Genomic DNA, 18,787 nt, shown 5'->3' with positions numbered 1-18,787 from the left:
GGCACGTTTGATCACGTAATTTACCTGTATTAGCCCTTTATCATCAAGTACTAATCCTACCAACAATCTTGCAAGGCGCTTATAATCAAGAGTAGATGGTGCCAAGATTCTTGTAATAAAAAACGTAATGACACGTTTTCTAATGTAACTTTATCAACATTTAGAGTGATACTAAGACAATGCATTTCGTGCTACAAAACTTATTTCGTGCTATAAAATGCTTCTTTTGTTCTACAAAACTTATGTAATGCCCATAGTCATGTACGGCTGTCCTGTCTGGCACCCATCGTTCACAGAGAAACACATAAGTCAGCTTGAAACAATTCAGACAAGAGCCTGCAAAATAATTCTTGGATCAAATTACAAAAACTACGAAGAAAGCTTGAGCGAACTCAGGCTCCCAACCCTGGATGAAAGGAGGCACGAAACGCTGATGAAGTTTGGAGCTGACATCCTGAAGTCCCCAACGCACCGAGAAATCCTTCCTCAGTTTACTTCAGTGACCCAAACAAACAAGACGAGGCTGGCAACTTTTAAAGATGGAAAAAAAACTGTTAGAATGCCTGCCTACACACTCAATGACAAGATTTTTAAACTCCTTCGTTCCATACTACGTGATGCACTACAACGACAATATCCTCAAATCGAAGTGATAGCTCATCATGTGTGTTGTTTATGTTGCGTCTTTTTCTCTTTTTGTTTTGTTTGACGATACCCATGTTATTGCATTGTGATAAAGGGAAAGAATAAAGATTATTATTATTATTATTATCGAGAACTGATGGTGCCAACAATTTTTCAATATAAACACGCATGGGCGCGTTTGATTTTCTAGTTTCTCCTACGTATGGGCTTTTCTAGCTGTATATCATCAAGTATTAATTGTACTCACAATTCCACGACACATAAACAAATGGGCACTTTTGTTTCACCTAATGTTACCGAAAGTTGACATAGAATTAATATATGATCTTTTAGCTGAATATCATGAAGAACTGACGGTGCCAAGGTTCTTGCAATAAAAATTAGTATGGGTTTCATCATTTTTTTATCATTCCAACTGATGGTGCCAACAATATTGCAATATAAACACGAATGTGCACGCTTGTTCATTTAACTTTACCAGAGTTCGTTGTGGAACTAAAATATGATCTTAGCTAGCCGCATGTCATCAACAGTTGATCGTGCCTTCAACATAAACACGCATGGGCGCGTCTGATCATCTAATTTTACCGACAGTAGCCTAACCTAGCCACACAGCATCAAGAATTAATGGTGCCATTAAACTTTTAGTACAAAGATGTATAAGCACATTTTTTTTAATATTGCCAAATTTGACTTAGAATTAGATCTTGGCTAGTCCCATATCATCAAAAATTCATGGTTCCAAGAACCTCAAAAGACACGTATAAGCACGTCTCTTAATGTAATTCATACCAAAATTTTGCGCGGTATTAATATAAAGTCTTTACTATTAACAAATCTAAAAGGATTGATGGTGCAATAATATTGTAACAAAAAACGTAAATACACAACTGGATAATTAATCCATCCACAGCTGTTTACTTAAGTAAAGAGACTTTTGAGACAACCTGTATGAATTTGCAGCGTAATCATTGACAGGATATTAGAAAAATAAAGGAATGTAATCCTATGTAGAAAAAGGAAATTAATCTAGTGGTTTGGTGTCCGAAAAGCTCTCGTTCTGACTTCACCTTTTCCTTTATCGGATTTGTGTTTTCCATCTTTACTCTAGCTTTCCCATTCCAAGTTCAAACCCAAGTTCAAAAAACGTAAATACACAGCTGGATAATTAATCCATCCTCAGTTTTCTACTTAAGCATGTATAAATTTGCGGCGTATCATTGACAGGATATTAGAAAAATAAAGGAATGTAATCCTATTTAGAAAAAGGAAATTAATCTAGTGGTTTGGTGTGCGAAAAGCTCTCGTTCTGACTTCACCTTTTCCTTTATCGGATTTGTGTTTTCCATCTTTACTCTAGCTTTCCCATTCCAAGTTCAAACCCAAGTTCCAAAAACGTAAATACACAGCTGGATAATTAATCCATCCTCAGTTTTCTACTTAAGCATGTATAAATTTGCGGCGTATCATTGACAGGATATTAGAAATATAAAGGAAATTAATCCTGTACAGAAACCTGTGCAGAAAAAGGAGATTAATCCCGTGGATTCGAACGTCGAAAAGTTCTCGTTCTGACTTCACCTTTTCCTTTATCAGATTTGTGTTTTCCATCTTTACTCTTGCTTTCCAATTCCGAGTTCAAATCCTCTTGGGACACCGGGCTAATTCTTGACTGATCTGGTTCAGCTTCTGCACGAGGGCTATCTTCTTTCTGCTCAGCCCCTTTCCGTCTCATTCCAGGCCTGTATATTTCCAGTGATGGACGATCCTATGAGTAAAAATATCTCAATACACATCTTCGTATATGAAAATTTAATTTGGAGTTATATTTGAGCTAGACTATAGGTGTAGCAATCTAGCCTACGGTCGAAACCCTTAGAACCGGAGGTCGTTATCCCTATTATCACTGACGCTATTGTGGTGTTATTGATGTAACGGCTAAAGTTCTTAAGGGACATTTAACATTTTTAGGCTAATTACCAAAAGAAATTCTGAGTAGTTCTCAAAGAGAATAAGCAAATATGAATAAAAATGAGCAAAGTGCGAATGAACACAAATTGCCCTGCTGTTTCTGCTTTTGAGGATAGCTTAGCAAAAAATTTAGTCAATTATCGCAAAAGCCTTGAAATGTCAAACAGGACTTATAAGAGATGTATTAGCATCATTTTTTGCCTGAAGCAGAAAATTCTGATTTACTCATCTTCTAAACTAAGAACTACAAAAATGCCGATCCGTCTTCCTCGGTAATGTCCTAGGGTAAAAAAATCCCTTACCAGAAAACCTTTTTATCAAAAAACACCAAAAACGCAATGACTGAACGAAAAGTCTGCACTGGTTACTAACAAATATTCTAGTTCCTATCGGCCTTTTTATTATTCGAAGAAGTGAACAAGATTGGTCTGATCTTTAATTAAAGCTGAAATAAACTTATATTGGAATTTGTAGCCAGCACTGGCTACAAACCAATATTCTAATCCCTATTGGCCTCTTCATTACTTTAAAAAGTGAGCACCATTGGTCTTATCTCTAATTTAAGCTAAATCAAACTTGCATTGGAATTTTTATAAGTGAAAATATTAAACACCAAAAACGCACTGACTGCATAAAAAGTCTGCACTGGCTATAAACAAATATTCTCAGCCCTATGGGCCTTTTGATTATTTTAAGAAGTGAGTAACATTGGTCTGATCTTTAATTAAAGCTGAATTAAACTTACTTAACTTGAACTTACTCTAGCCTGCACTACGTCATCTACGTAGATGATTCTACCTAGAGACGCCATCTACGTAGAGACGTCACCTACGGTCTGCACTGACTGCAAATCTACATTGATTATCTACGTCTCTTACTACGTCACGTCATCATCTACGTCTTGGATGACATCTCTACGTAAATTATGTTGATGATTAGATAATTACACGTAAATGACGTAGAGGATGTAAAAGATTAATGCAGACCGTAGGTGATGTCTCTACGTAGATGATTCTACGTAGAGACGTCATCTTACGGTCTGCGCTGACTGCAAATCTACATTGGTGATCTACGTTATTTACGTAGATGATTCAACATAGAGACGATATCAATGGTCTGCACTGACTTCAAATCTACGTTGATCATCTACCTCATCTACGTGGATGATTCTACATAGAGACGCCATTTACGTAGAGACGTCGTCAACTGTCTGACTGCAAATCTACGTTAATCTTCTACATCATCTACGTATAATCATCATCTACGTAAGAGAGATAGCTTGCGTCATTAGAAGCCACAATGAACCGCTTGATATGCTTTATATGTATCGAGCTGTGTTTATGATTGCACTATAGAAAAGTGTTTGCATTAGAACAGGAGCAGTTACTTTAGAATTTGGCATAATCTATTAATTTGTGGAAGTTTCGAGCATCATTCTCACTGTTAAAATTCGCAGGAAGTTCATCATATTATGTAAAAATTAAAATTGTTTTCTTGTTAAAAAACAGCTTAACCAAATAGTCAAATAAACATAACATTAAAACTAGATTTTTGGCTCGGTTATATCCCCCAAGATTTTACCCTGGCTATTTTCTACGCCAGTAGGGTAGAATACGTCTGCTTACCTTGTTTCTAACCCTTCTTTCCGTTTTAGCATCTCTTTTCTCCTTCTCAGCAATTTCTGTTACAAGTCCTTCTCTTTCTTCAGATTTCATTTCTAAAAGCGCCTCAGTTACTTTTCTAACATCTTCGGTTTCCACTTCTCTTTTGTCTCCGACTTTAATGCTAGTTGGCTGACTGACTTCACTTGCTTTTGCTTTTATCTCTTTCTTTTCTTTATCGAGGAATTCTTTTGCCTCTCGCTTTTGTTTTTCAGCCTTCATCTTCAATTCCGTTTCGTCTTTGATCTTCTTCTCTGGCCATTTTTCAGGACGTACGACTGACTTTCTATCTGTAGTTTCAAGGTCTGTTTCACCAACTTCTTTTTGACCTTTACTTAGCTTTCTTTCAGGCTTCTTATCCCGCGATGGCTTTTCAATTTTACTTTCTGAGCGGAAAGACTTAGATTTCTCCTCTTCTTTTTTAGGGATTCTAAAAAAAGGTAGTCAACATTTAAAAGCCGCATCGACCAAAAACTAAGAGGAACGAGTCCAAAATGAAAAAAGCCAGTATAAAGCCGACTTAGTCACTTCAGAAGCGTTTTGACATGGCGAATATATCAATATACTAATCAGTTTAACCTTCCTCTCAAGAAATATTAAACATGATCTCTGATAAAAATGATGCAAGAAGAGTTGTTAAATTAAGAGAAGTTAAATTAAATTATTTACTTATTTAAATTATTTAATTATTAATTAATTATTAAATAAATATTATTTAATTATAATATTAATAATTATTATTTAATTATAATATTAATAATTATTAATATTATAATTATTAATAATTATTAATTATTATATTATCATTATATTAATAATTATTTAATAAATTATTAAATTATTAATTAATTATTATTTAATTAATTAAATTATTCACTGAGAAAAAAAATTCATGGTCATTTCAAATTATCCAGGAAAATCACAAAATCGTTTTTTTTTTTATTACTTTTGCTTTACATTAAACCGTAGATCACAACAAGTACAGAAATAATAAAATAAGATCCAAAAGTTTTTGCTGTTCTCAGTGAAAAAAAAACAACAAAACAAACAAACTTAAAACTTAGACGGTGTAGCATACCGATACGCCAAAACGCTTCCGGAGTATTAAAATTGCAAGACATACATAAATTTACGAAAATACAAAAGTCTTACGAAAAGAATTCCCCATTGTTCTTCTTGTTTTTGATGTTTGTGATGAATTTTTGTGATGATTAAATTAATTAAAAGAGTTTAAGTATATCATAGTTATAAAAGAGTATAGTAGAATTTTTGGGACTGGTATATTTTTGAGAATTTTTTTTTTAATTTTAGATTACGACTGAATCTAAAATAATGAATTTCATGACTATTATTTAAAGTCAAACGCTTTAGCTATAACTTTATATTAAATTGTTCTATTTTCACCTTTGCAAACTCTCAGTAGAATCTAATTTCCTAGAGTATAATGGAAAATGTATTTCCCTGGAAAAAAAGTGGGTCGACAAATTTTGCTAACAAATATTAGAAAGTTCATTCACACGAGCCTGAACACTCGTTCTTGGTATTCCTTTACCATCATTGCGCTGAAAAGAATTTTTTAGGCCCCCAGGATATTAAGATTCCTTCAACAGGATCCCCCAATGTTTATATAACAGACGATGTGACAAGTTTCAAGTTACTACTTAACTGAAAATTGACCCAACAGACATTTTTGGCAGTGCTTTATTGTAAAAAAAGAATTTAATTTTGTGATGACCTTAAAATTTATTAGGTTTAAAGGTATCCAGAAAAATGTATTAACGTAAATAAATCTACATAATTTTGCAATGATTAGTCCACCAATAAAAATCAATTTTCGCGAAAACGTGAGCTTCACATTTATGAGAACTGAAAGCTGGATAACAGTAATTTCCAAATTCTTGATAGAAAAATACAAACAGTGCAGCATACTGGTACGCCAAATCGCTTCTGGAGTAGGCCTATTAAAATTGCAAGACATATATAAGTTTCCTTATTTGGCAAAAGTACTTCTCTTATTTACGGTTTAGTGTAAACCAAAGGTAAAAAAAAGGAGAGATGGCGTTGATTGCTTTTTTCTCAGTGACAAATTTAAGGCGCCTCTTTTGTCATTTTCCCATAGTCTGATTGTTTTTCATAAGTCTACTCATTCATTTCATATAGAGGCTCCTTGCTTCTATATGGCCGTTGATTTTCGACCCTATAGAGAATGCAAGCGATCTCGTCAAGTTTTGTGTCAATATTGACAGGATTTGGTGAGAGGATTTTTGGCTGTTGATATGGGGAATCAAACTTTGTGTAGATACTAAGATGAAGCGCAAAATAAGCTCATTAAATTATACAAATATAAGCGAAACAAAACATTTACTTTCGAATATTGGCTCCTTCGCCAAACCTTCAACAAATATCTCCAGGTACCCAATTAGAGCTGGGTCGACTCTGGCTGAGCTTACAGAGACACAGCGCTGAACCAGGCCCCAAACTAAATAATTGGTCAGATTTAGATTCAAACCCTCGCCCTCTCAGACAAAGGATCCTGAATCCAGCACACCAATCCACTCGGCCAGGACGGCTCAAATAAATGGTCTTACTGGTGCTTTACGTGTGAGAATCTTGAATTTTGTTTCTGTTTATGACACTATTTTTATTTTTTCATCCCTAAAATTGGTTAAATAATTCTCTTGCTTATAATACTTGAAGTTATTTTGGGTTGCTTTTTGTTTTCTTTTCTCCTCAATTTTTGTACTCCACATTATTGTTTTGCTTTTTGTGCAAAAGGCAAAACAATAACGTATAATAAACAATAATATATATATATATATATATATATATATATATATATATATATATATATATATATATATACATATATATATATATATATATATATACATATATATATATATATATATATATACATATATACATATATATATATATATATATATATATATATATATATATCTATATATATAAAAATAAGTTGTCTGTCTGTGGATGTGTGGATGGATGTGTGGATGGATGTGTCAGGTGACGTCACCTGAAAAAACTGGATTAGGTGACGTCAAAACTGAAAAAACTAAAAAAAGGCAAAAACTACAAAAAAAACTAAAAACTAATAAAAAAAATAAAAAAGCTAAAAAACTAAAAAAACTATAAAGGTAAAAACCAATAAAAAACTAAAAAAAAAACTGAAAAAACTAAAAAAAGGCAAAAACTACAAAAAAAACTAAAAACTAATAAAAAAAGTAAAAAAGCTAAAAAACTAAAAAAACTAAAAAAACTAAAAAAAGGTAAAAAACTAAAAAAAATAAAAATAAAAAAAAACTAAAAAAAAGGAAAAAACTGAAAAATAAGCTAAAATAAAGGTAAAAACCAATAAAAAACTAAAAAAAAAAAGGAAAAAACTAATAAATGACGACACTCAAAGAGAAAGCGACCAGGACAAAAAACTAAAAAAAAAGGCAAAAACTACAAAAAAACTAAAAACTAATAAAAAAAATAAAAAAGCTAAAAAACTAAAAAAACTAAAAAAAGGTAAAAAACTAAAAAAACTAAAAACTAAAAAAAAACTAAAAAAGGTAAAAACTAAAAGAACTAAAAAAGAAAAAAATAAATGACGACACTCAAAGAGAAAGCGACCAGGACAAAAGGAATGTTCGATTAGCAATCAACAAAGCACCGGGACACAGGGAGTATAAATGACGACCAGGACACAAGTAAAAAAAAAAATTAACAAAACTAAAAAGAAGGTAAAAACTACAAAAAAACTAAAAAGAAAAAAAAACTAAAAACTAATAAAAAAACTAAAAAATCTAAAAATCTAAATAAACTAAAAAAGAAAAAAAAAGGAAAAAAATAAAGGAGAAAAACAAAACTAAAAAACGAATGTATATACAGACCGGTACACCGGGATACAAATGACGACCGGGACACAGGGAATATAAATAACGACCGGGACACAGGGACACAACTACAACGGGGACACCGGGGGAAACAGGGGGATATAAATGACGACCGGGACAAAAAAACTAAAAAGAAATAAAAACTAAAAACTAATAAAAAAAACTAAAAAATCTAAAAATCTAAATAAGCTAAAAAAGAAAAAAAAGGAAAAAAATAAAGGAGAAAAACAAAACTAAAAAACGAATGTATATACAGACCGGGACACCGGGATACAAATGATGACCGGGACCCGGGACACAGGGAATATAAATGACGACCGGGACACAGGGACACAACTACAACGGGGACACCGGGGGAAACAGGGGGATAACCTGACAATCTATTTATATGCAAAGACAATGGGACAGCAAAGAATGTTGTATATTCGCAAGTTTTACGTAGTTAAAACCATATATATATATATATATCTATATTCACAGGTGGGACATAGGGACACAACTACAATGGCGCGTAACTATTATGGCGCGTAACGACTTACGCGCGCGGGGGGGCTTGGGGGGGGCGCGAAGCGCCCCCACCAACTAGGTGTTGGGGTGGCGCGAAGCGCCACCCCAACAGCTAGTATATATATAACAAATACTATACGTAAACAATAAAAAAGCCCCAAGGGGCTGTGGAGGTTATTTTATCACCAAAGACGTAGGTGCTAGGCCTCTCAACTATGCTGTATAAAATAGCTATCTCAAAATTTCGATCATTTTATTTTGAGAAAAAAGTTGCGTGGGAGGGGGCCTAGTTGCCCTCCATTTTTTTGTTCGCTTAAAAGAGGGCACTAGATATTTTCATTTCCGTTAGACAGAGCCCTCTCCCGACGTTCTAGGCCCACAGGATCGATACGATCACCCCATGGCAAAAATAATACTAAGAAAAAATAAAAATAGTCACGCATCCGTGATCTTCCTTCTGGCAAAAACTACAAAATTTCACATTTTTGCAGATAGGAGCTTGAAACCTCTACAGTAGGGTTATTTGATACGCTGAATCTAATGGTGTGACTGTCTTTAAAATTCTATGACTTTTAAGGGGTCTTTCCCCTTTTTCGAAAATCAGACAAATTTTCTCAGCCTTTAGCTTTTGATAAAAAAACTAAACTTAATGAAACTTATATATTTAGAATCAGCATAATAATCCAATTCTTTTTGTATATCTATTTGTATCAACATTCCGTCACTTAGAGTTTTGGTTACTATTGAGCCGGGTCGCCCCTTACTTACAGTTCGTTACTATGAACTGTTTGATATATCAGTATATGGCATGTTTGTGTTTGACATAATTATTTGTTTTAGTTTCTGATTGTTTTGGGTTGCATTTATTCTTTGATAATAATTTCTGGCCGTTTTAAATTTAAATTATTATAGGACTTTATTTCTGCTAGTCTTAGGTTTAATATGACTCTTTACTTTTCATTGAAAAACTTCCTTTTCGGAAAATTGTCTTTGTAATTAATTAAAAAAGAAGAACGGCGTGATTTCTGTGTAATTCTTATGATGAAGAGCCAGCTACCTGATTTAATTTCTAATAGCAAAGAAGGAACTCTAAACTAGAGTAACTGAAAGTTTAGGAAAAACAATTAATGAACAGAGTCTAGAGAATGCACAGTTTTATGACAGGGTCATCAAACAGGGATCAACCCAAAACGATTCTAGTGTTTCTACCAATGATGAAGCTCTAGAAGAATGTACCAAATTCTTAAAATACTTTGACCCTTTTGCTAGCCCCTGCAGCTGATAGTATAAGTTTGTTTGAATAATAAAGCTCTTTATGTTATCCAGCAAGGACCCGAAAATCAAAAGAAATTTTCGACTAATGGACCCCAAAAGGGCGAAGGGTTTGGACAGACCACGTATTTACCCTTTCGTATTGCATCTTTATGTATTTACCCTTGAAGACCAAATATATACAAAACTATAAAAGTGTGTAGTATCCAAACAAGTAGGACACGTTTCCGGTTAAAAGACGAATGTTGAATATGGCCCAGTCTTTTATATATGATTTTGAGATACTGATTAGTCTTCTGACATTAGTTCTTGTTTTGTTGTTTGATGTAATTAAAATTAAAATACATAACTCGAAATCCCAATTATTTTCAGTAAAACACAAATGATAGACCGGCGTCTAGACGGTTCAAGGGACCCTGTAACACTACTTCTGCTTGTACGGTAAATGTTCTTTGTAAATTTGACTTATTGATTCATTTTAGATTTTGATGGTTTCATTTTAGCTCAGATTTAATCTCTGTAAATTTGATCTTTTAAGATAGTACATGTAGATTGGTGATTGTAGATTTAGTCTTTGTAGATGTTCTTTGTAAATTTGACTTACTGATTCATTTTAGATTTTTATGGTTTCATTTTAGCTCAGATTTAATCTTTGTAAATTTGACCTTTTTAGATTGCAGATTTAATCTTTATAAATGTTCTTTGTAAATTTGACTTAATGATTTATTTTAGATTTTTATTGTTTCATTTTAGCTTAGATTTAATCTTGTTAATTTGATCTTTTTAGATTGTAGATGTAGACTGTTGATTGTAGATTTAAACGTTGTAAATGTTCTTTGTAAATTTGACTTAATGATTTATTTTAGATTTTTATGGTTTCGTTTTGGCTCAGACTTAATCTTTGTTAATTTGATCTTTTTAGATCGTAGATGTAGACTGTTGATTGTAGATTTAAACTTTGTAAATGTTCTTTGTAAATTTGACTTAATAATTCATTTTAGATTTTTATGGTTTCATTTAGCTCAGATTTAATCTTTATAAATTTGGTCTTTTTAGATTGTACATGTAGATTGTTGATTGTAGATTTAATCTTTGTAAATGTTCTTTGTAAATTTGACTTAATGATTCATTTTAAATTTTTATGGTTTCATTTTAGCTCAGATTTAATCTTTGTAAATTTGACCTTTTTAGATTGTAGATTGTTGATTGTAGATTTAATCTTTCTAAATGTTCTTTGTAAATTTGACTTAATGATTCATTTTAGATTTTTATGATTTCATTTTAGCTCAGATTTAATCTTTGTAAATTCGATCTTTTTAGATTGTAGATTGTTGATTGTAGATTTAATTCTTGTAAATGTTCTTTGTAAATTTGAGTTAATGATTCACTTTAGATTTTTATTGTTTCGTTTTAGCTTAGATTTAATCTTTGTTAATTTGATCTTTTTAGATTGTAGATGTAGACTGTAGATTGTAGATTTAAACATTGTAACTGTTCTTTGTAAATTTGACTTAATCATTCATTTTAGATTTTTATGGTTTGATTTTAGCTCAGATTTAATCTTTGTAAATTTGATCTTTTTAGATTGTAGATTTAATCTTTGTAAATGTTCTTTGTAAATTTTGTAAATTGTAGATTTAAACTTTGTAAATGTTCTTTGTAAATTTGACTTACTGATTCATTTTAGATTTTTATGGTTTCATTTTAGCTCAGATTTAATCTTTGTAAATTTGATCTTTTTAAATTGTAGATTGTTGATTGTAGATTTATTCTTTGTAAATGTTCTTTGCAAATTTGACTTAATGATTCATTTTAGATTTTTATGGTTTCATTTTAGCTCAGATTTAATCTTTGTAAATTTGATCTTTTTAGAATGTAGATTTAATCTTTGTAAATGTTCTTTGTAAATTTGACTTAATGATTCATTTTAGATTTTTATTGTTTCATTTTAGCTTAGATTTAATCTTGTTAATTTGATCTTTTTAGATTGTACATTTAGATTGTTGATTGTAGATTTAATCTTTGTAAATTTGACTTAATGATTCCTTTTAGATTTTTATGGTTTCATTTTAGCTCGGATTTCATCTTTGTAAATTTGATCTTTTAAGATAGTACATGTAGATTGGTGATTGTAGATTTAATCTTTGTAAATGTTCTTTGTAAATTTGACTTAATGATTCATTTTAGATTTTTATGGTTTCATTTTAGCTCAGATTTAATCTTTGTAAATTTGACTTAATGATTCATTTTAGATTTTTATGGTTTCATTTTAGCTCACATTTAATCTTTGTAAATTTGATCTTTTTAGATTGTAGATATAGACTGTTGATTGTAGATTTAAATTTTGTAAATGTTCTTTGTAAATTTGACTTATTGATTCATTTTAGATTTTTATGGTTTCATTTTAGCTCAGATTTAATCTTTGTTAATTTGATCTTTTTAGATTGTAGATGTAGACTGTTGATTGTAGATTTAATCTTTGTAAATGTTCTTTGTAAATTTGACTTAATGATTCATTTTAGATTTTTATGGTTTCATGTTAGATCAGATTTAATCTTTGTTAATATGATCTTTTTAGATTGTAGATGTAGACTGTTGATTGTAGATTTAAACTTTGTAAATGTTCTTTGTAAATTTGACTTAATGATTCATTTTAGATTTTTATGGTTTCATTTTAGCTCACATTTAATCTTTGTAAATTTGATCTTTTTAGATTGTAGATGTAGACTGTTGATTGTAGATTTAAATTTTGTAAATGTTCTTTGTAAATTTGACTTATTGATTCATTTTAGATTTTTATGGTTTCATTTTAGCTCAGATTTAATCTTTGTTAATTTGATCTTTTTAGATTGTAGATGTAGACTGTTGATTGTAGATTTAATCTTTGTAAATGTTCTTTGTAAATTTGACTTAATGATTCATTTTAGATTTTTATGGTTTCATTTTATATCAGATTTAATCTTTGTTAATATGATCTTTTTAGATTGTAGATGTAGACTGTTGATTGTAGATTTAAACTTTGTAAATGATCTTTGTAAATTTGACTTAATGATTCATTTTAGATTTTTATGGTTTCATTTTAGCTTAGATTTAATCTTTGTTAATATGATCATTTTAGATTGTAGATGTAGACTGTTGATTGAAGATTTAAACGTTGTAAATGTTCTTTGTAAATTTAAATTAATGATTCATTTTAGATTTTTATGGTTTCATTTTAGCTCAGATTTAATCTTTGTAAATTTGATCTTTTTAGATTGTAGATTTAATCTTCATAAATGCTCTTTGTAAATTTGATCTTTTTAAATTGTAGATTGTTGATTGTAGATTTAATATTTGTAAATGTTCTTTGTAGATTTGACTTAATTATTCCTTTTAGATTTTTATGGTTTTATTTTAGCTCAGATTTATTTTTCTCTTCGTTTTATGATAGAACTATTCGTATGTAGCTGAATCTAATATCTTCACCGTCAACTAATATTCAAAAATATTATTGAAAATACACATAGAACTGCCAATAAACAGTGATTTTCTCAAAAAATGTTAAAAACTACTTAGACTTCAATGAATAATTATCATTGTGTATTGAACAAGCTATCTACTTTTGCTAGATCTTTCCAGTTACCGTGATAATCGATATTATTTTTTCATTTTAATAATGCTTCGAAAACAGGGGCATAATTTGTTATGGGGTAGGGGGGCAACTGCCCCTCCCAGACCTTGATTTGTCCCCCCGGACCTCAATTTGCCCCCCGACTGAAATTTAGTTTCGTCCATAATCTTGTCAAGCATCATACCTTTATGGTACCAAATGGCTTTTTTTTAGTTTTTATTGTCATTTTCACTTGAGTTTTGGAAAATTTGCTCTAGCTTTGCCCCCCCCCCCCGCCCCAGGATCTCGACAAAATTACACCACTGTTCAAAAAATAAAAACCACACGGTTCAAGACACGCTTTGTTCTCAATAAAACACAAATACTACAAAGAATTTAGAGAGTTTTTTAGTTTTGGGAGGGGCGCAGTAGCACTGCTACTATTCGTGAACATTAATCAGCCTTATGACCAGGGGCGTAATTTACTATCGGACGAAATGGGGCAACTACCCGCAGACTCCCGTTTGCCCTCCCCCCAGCTAAAATGTTTACTTTGTGTGATAAAAATAATAAAGTAAGAATATAGGCTTATGGCTCTTAACTATACATCTTACACATCTTAACGCTAGAGTGCACATTTTAACTACACGTAAGCTACAAATAAGCTACACGTAAGCTACACAGGTAACGCTAGAGTGTTGCTTCTGATATATTCAAAATTTGAAAAAAAAACACATTTACACAATGAAAAGCAGGCTTGATAACCCTGACAGTACTTACCTTTTGATTTTAGTTTTGGAAAAATAGCATTATTTTGATGCTTTCCAGATCCTAGCAGACCAAGAAAGGCCTACTATCTCAGAAATAGGTAATATTATTGGGTTGAAACTTTCAGGAGATGTCTAGGGGGCGTTGAAGAAATAACAATCAGCGACATTAAAGTTTAAAACAAAAAGAAACTAATCCTTATAAAGGGGCTACTCCTTTCTGAACCCCCTCAGCTCTGCTCCTTTCAGCTCTTTACGCTGAATTTTGACTTTTATTCTCAATTCTTAACGAGCTACTGCTCAAACATAGGAGTCGTCGATAGGAAATAATTAGTATTTTTAAATCTTGGAATCACAAGATTCTTAGAATCTCGTTCAGCCGCCTAGTTCAGTCTTATGTTTCATATTGTTCTGTTATCTGGATGTCAACTTTTCCCTCGTCTTTGAAGTCACTTTCAAAACTTTATGATAAAGCAAGGACTCTTACTCAGGAAACTAACCGATCTCCACTTAAACCCTTGCTTGATTTGAAATCTCTATTTTCTTTCTTGTTCTTCTTTCTTTTTTTTATAGTTGCACGGCCATCTTCCTGCTGCCCTATGTAATAATATATGTTTTGTTTCTGATCAATCGACTTATCATCCCCGCACTTCCAACAATTTGCAGATTCTTCACACTCCATCAGTAAGGTCTGACTTCAACCCTCTGATAGCAGGATCAGCAACAGGATCAGCAGCACACTTCCAGAGTTAGCACGAAGCTGCCACTCGTTTGGCATGTCCAAAAATTATGTTACAAAATTTCGAGCTAGTAAATAATTTTTTTCCAGTTTCCCTTGGAGTTGATGTCTCTGGATTGAGCTGGATATTTAATTGTGTTGGTGAAATCATGTGCTACCCCCTGCCTAGCTTGTCATTTTTGGGGATTATAGAGGTGGGCGACTCGATTTTTTATGGATTTCGTTGATATTTTTTTTGTGTTGTTATTTTTTCCCTGTTCTTTCACGGCCACGGAGCCTTATGGGGGAGATTGTCTTGCCGTAGTTTTTTGTTTATAAAATTTATTGTTAAATAAAGAACACAGAGCTCAGAAACCACTATAAAATTTTTTGTGGTTTAATGGCTGCCCCCTTCTGAACCCCGCTCTTTGCGCTTAAGCTTGATTTTTTGTCTCGATTCTTTAAAAACTACTACCCAAGCTGAACCATACTTAGCCATGAAACACTATAAAACTTTAGCAGAATGAGTGGGGGTTCAGAGGGGCAGTCTCTAAGCTACGAAAAGTTTTATAGTGGTTTTAAAATATTTATCATTCATATCAACGGCCTTTTGAGTAGTAGCTCTTCAAAGAACTGAGTCAAAAAGGCAAACTTTAGTGTAAACATGGGCACAAAAGTGAGGAGTTTACCTCATATGGACCGTGATTTCTGTTGGTTTTAAGCTTTAATATCGCTCCTTACATGTTTTTTGACAAGTTATTAAAAGAAATCAACTATAGACACAATATTGATTTTTCTTCAATAGAGGGCACCGAACTGTGTCAACTAAAGTTCATGGAAGCCATGATTAAGCTAATGTTAGCCCGAATTGCACGGACGATTTTTCGGAAAATAGTTACCAATGAAAAATTTCCCATGAGATTCATCAACTTGTTTTTTGTTTTTAATGTCAAAAAACGGTGTACCTTCTTAGGTTCACTTATTTCTACGGTTTGATAAATAAAGAGCAAACAGAACAAATGGTAAAATCAAAATTAATTTCGAGAAGGGAAAGCAGGAGCCACCTCGTTGTCCATGCTCTTCAAGTGTTTTTTCGTTTCCTTTTGGCTGGTTTTCCTGCGTTTTACTTTGTATATTGTCTCCAATTTCCTTTTTTCTTAGTTCTTCCTTTCGCTGTTCACTTTCAATCAAAGACTCCTTTGTTTCTTTGTTTCCCTTTTGATGTCGTTTGTATTCCTGTGTTTCAGTTTGTTTATTAGCTCCAATTCTCTTTTTTCTTTTTTCTTTCTTTTGCTGTTCACTTCCAGTCGAAGCCTCCTTTTTCTCTTGGTCTTCCTTTTGATGTGGTTGGTTTTTCTGCAGTTTAGTTTGTTTGTTATCTCCAATTTCCTTTTCTTTCTGTTCTTCCTCTCGCTGTACACTTTCAATCAGAGCGTCCTTTTTTTCAGGGTCTTCCTTTTGATGTGGTTGGTTTTCCTGCGGTTTACTTTGTTCGTTATCTCCAATTTCCTTTTTTCTCTGTTCTTCCTCTTGCTGTTCACTTTCAATCAAAGCCTCCTTTTTTTCTTGGTCTTCCTTTTGATGTGGTTGGTTTTCCTGCATTTTAGTTTGTTTGTTATCTCCAATTTCCTTTTTTCTTTGTTCTTCCTCTTGCTGCTCACTTTCAATCAAAGCCTCCTTTTTTTCTTGGTCTTGCTTTGGATGTGGTTGCTTTTCCAGCGGTTTAGTTTGTTTGTTATTTCCAATTTCCTTTTTTCTTTGTTCTTCCTCCTGCTGCCCACTTTCAACCAAAACTTCCTTTGTTTCTTGTTCTTCCTCTTGTTGTTCACTTTCAATCAAAGCTTCCTTTTTTTCTTCGTCTTCCTTTTGATGTGGTTGGTTTCCCTGCAATTTAGTTGGTTTGTTATTTCCAATTTCCTTTTTTCTTTGTTCTCCCTCTTGCTGTTCACTTTCAATCAAAGCCTCCTTTTTTTCTTGGTCTTCCTTTTGATGTGGTTGGTTTTCCTGCAGTTTAGTTTGTTTGTTATCTTCAATTTCCTTTTTTCTTTGCTCTTCCTCTTGCTGTTCACTTTCCATCAAACCTTCCTTTTTCTCTTGGTCTTCCTTTTGATGTGGTTGGTTTTCCTGCAGTTTAGTTTGTTTGTTATCTCCAATTTCCTTTTTTCTTTGTTCTTCCTCTTGATGTTCATTTTCAATCAAAGCCTCCTTTTTTTCTTGGTCTTCCTTTTGATGTGGTTGGTTTTCCTGCAGTTTAGTTTGTTTGTCATCTCCAATTTCATTTTTTCTTCTTTCTTCCTCTTGCTGTTCACTTTCAATCAAGGCTTTCTTTTTTTCTTGGTCTTCTTTTTGATGTGGTTGGTTTTCCTGCAGTTTAGTTTGTTTGTTAGCTCCAATTTCCTTTTTTCTTTGTTCTTCCTCTTGCTGTTCATTTTCAATCAAAGCCTCCTTGTTTTCTCGGTCTTCCTTTTGATGTGGTTGGTTTTCCTGCGGTTTAGTTTGTTTGTTATCTCCAGTTTCCTTTTTTCTTTGTTCTTCCTCTTGCTGTTCATTTTCAATCAAAGCCTCCTTGTTTTCTCGGTCTTCCTTTTGATGTGGTTGGTTTTCCTGCGGTTTAGTTTGTTTGTTATCTCCAATTTCCTTTTTTCTTTGTTCTACCTCTTGCTGTTCACTTTCAATCAAAGCTTCCTTTTTTTCTTGGTCTTCCTTTTGCTGGTCGCTTTCCATCAATGCTTCTAATTTATCGACTTTAACTTCGAATCGTGTTCCAGAATCATCCTCCTCATAAAGAGTGAGATCTAGCATTAATTTACCCGACACTTTATTTTTATACTCCAGCTCTTTAATCAACTCCGAGTTACGTGAAGACAATATATCTTCCCATTTAATACTACATTCACCTATTACTATCTTTGAATCTTTTACTAGTAGCTTAATCACAACACCTTTCCCAATTCCATCAATGTTGAAATCATAATTCCACTCCGGAGAAAATCCACGACAACTTGGAGTCCTAAGCTTAAAACTCTCTTCTGGGAGTTCAACAAATACCTTCTGTGGCTCATCGTCAATCACATCCTTTAAGAATTCAGCCTTTAAAATTTTCAAACACAAGTAAACCATATTAATAAAGTAATTAGTTCAAAACCCGTAATGACAGCGGAACCTCGGATTTGCTGCACTAGCAGCAGTTGGTAACTGAAGAATTAAAATTAGCAGAAGCAATCATTTTAATGTTCTTCAAGTAAGCTTTAAAACTTAAAATGGAAATACTTTTCTATTTATTCCAATTTCAGAATTTTTTTTAGTTTTTTTCTTTTGCACAAGGGTACAAATGTTAAGAAAAAGGTACATATTTTACATCATATAGCATATGATGTGTGTTACATATAATATAACACATCCTAGTGGAGTTAAAAGTATTTTGTAGATACGTATTTAAGACTACATTTCCAATTCCGAGATGGGTAAATTAAAATTAAATGCCATTTAAACTTAATTAATAAGTTTTTTTCTAAAAAACAAGAGCTAAGAGCTCATATGGCACTTGTGACGATGTCGGAAGAGCCAAGAGCTCATATGGTATGAGCTCTAGCAAAATTCCAAGAATCAATAGATTGCTTTAAAAGGAAAATCAGAGGCTTAATGCCGTTCGGGATTTAAAATAATAGCTCTGAGTCACGAGATCCTTCTAAATATCAAAATTCATTAAGATTCGATCACCCACTCGTAAGTTAAAAATACCTCAATTTTTTCTA

At 32.4% G+C, this 18,787-nt stretch overlaps 1 protein-coding gene across 2 annotated transcripts in view; it reads right to left on the bottom strand.

Moving 5' to 3' along the window:
* Positions 1 to 818: 818 nt before the first annotated feature.
* LOC136037334 (regulator of nonsense transcripts 3B-like) overlaps positions 819 to 18,787 on the bottom strand; it is a 45,425-nt gene continuing 27,456 nt past the window's right edge. For both annotated transcript variants that reach the window (XM_065720006.1, XM_065720005.1), the window contains exons 6-7: positions 4,242 to 4,707; positions 819 to 2,413 (exon numbers count right to left, since the gene is read on the bottom strand). In XM_065720006.1, the coding sequence (XP_065576078.1) occupies positions 2,180 to 2,413; positions 4,242 to 4,707 (700 nt within the window). In that variant the 3' untranslated portion in view covers positions 819 to 2,179. The remainder of the gene's footprint in view (positions 2,414 to 4,241; positions 4,708 to 18,787) is intronic.

This window comes from Artemia franciscana, chromosome 16 (genome assembly GCF_032884065.1).
Source record: "Artemia franciscana chromosome 16, ASM3288406v1, whole genome shotgun sequence".
In the NCBI taxonomy this organism is placed as follows: Eukaryota; Metazoa; Arthropoda; class Branchiopoda; order Anostraca; family Artemiidae; genus Artemia; species Artemia franciscana.
This window is presented reverse-complemented; position numbering and strand designations above follow the sequence as displayed.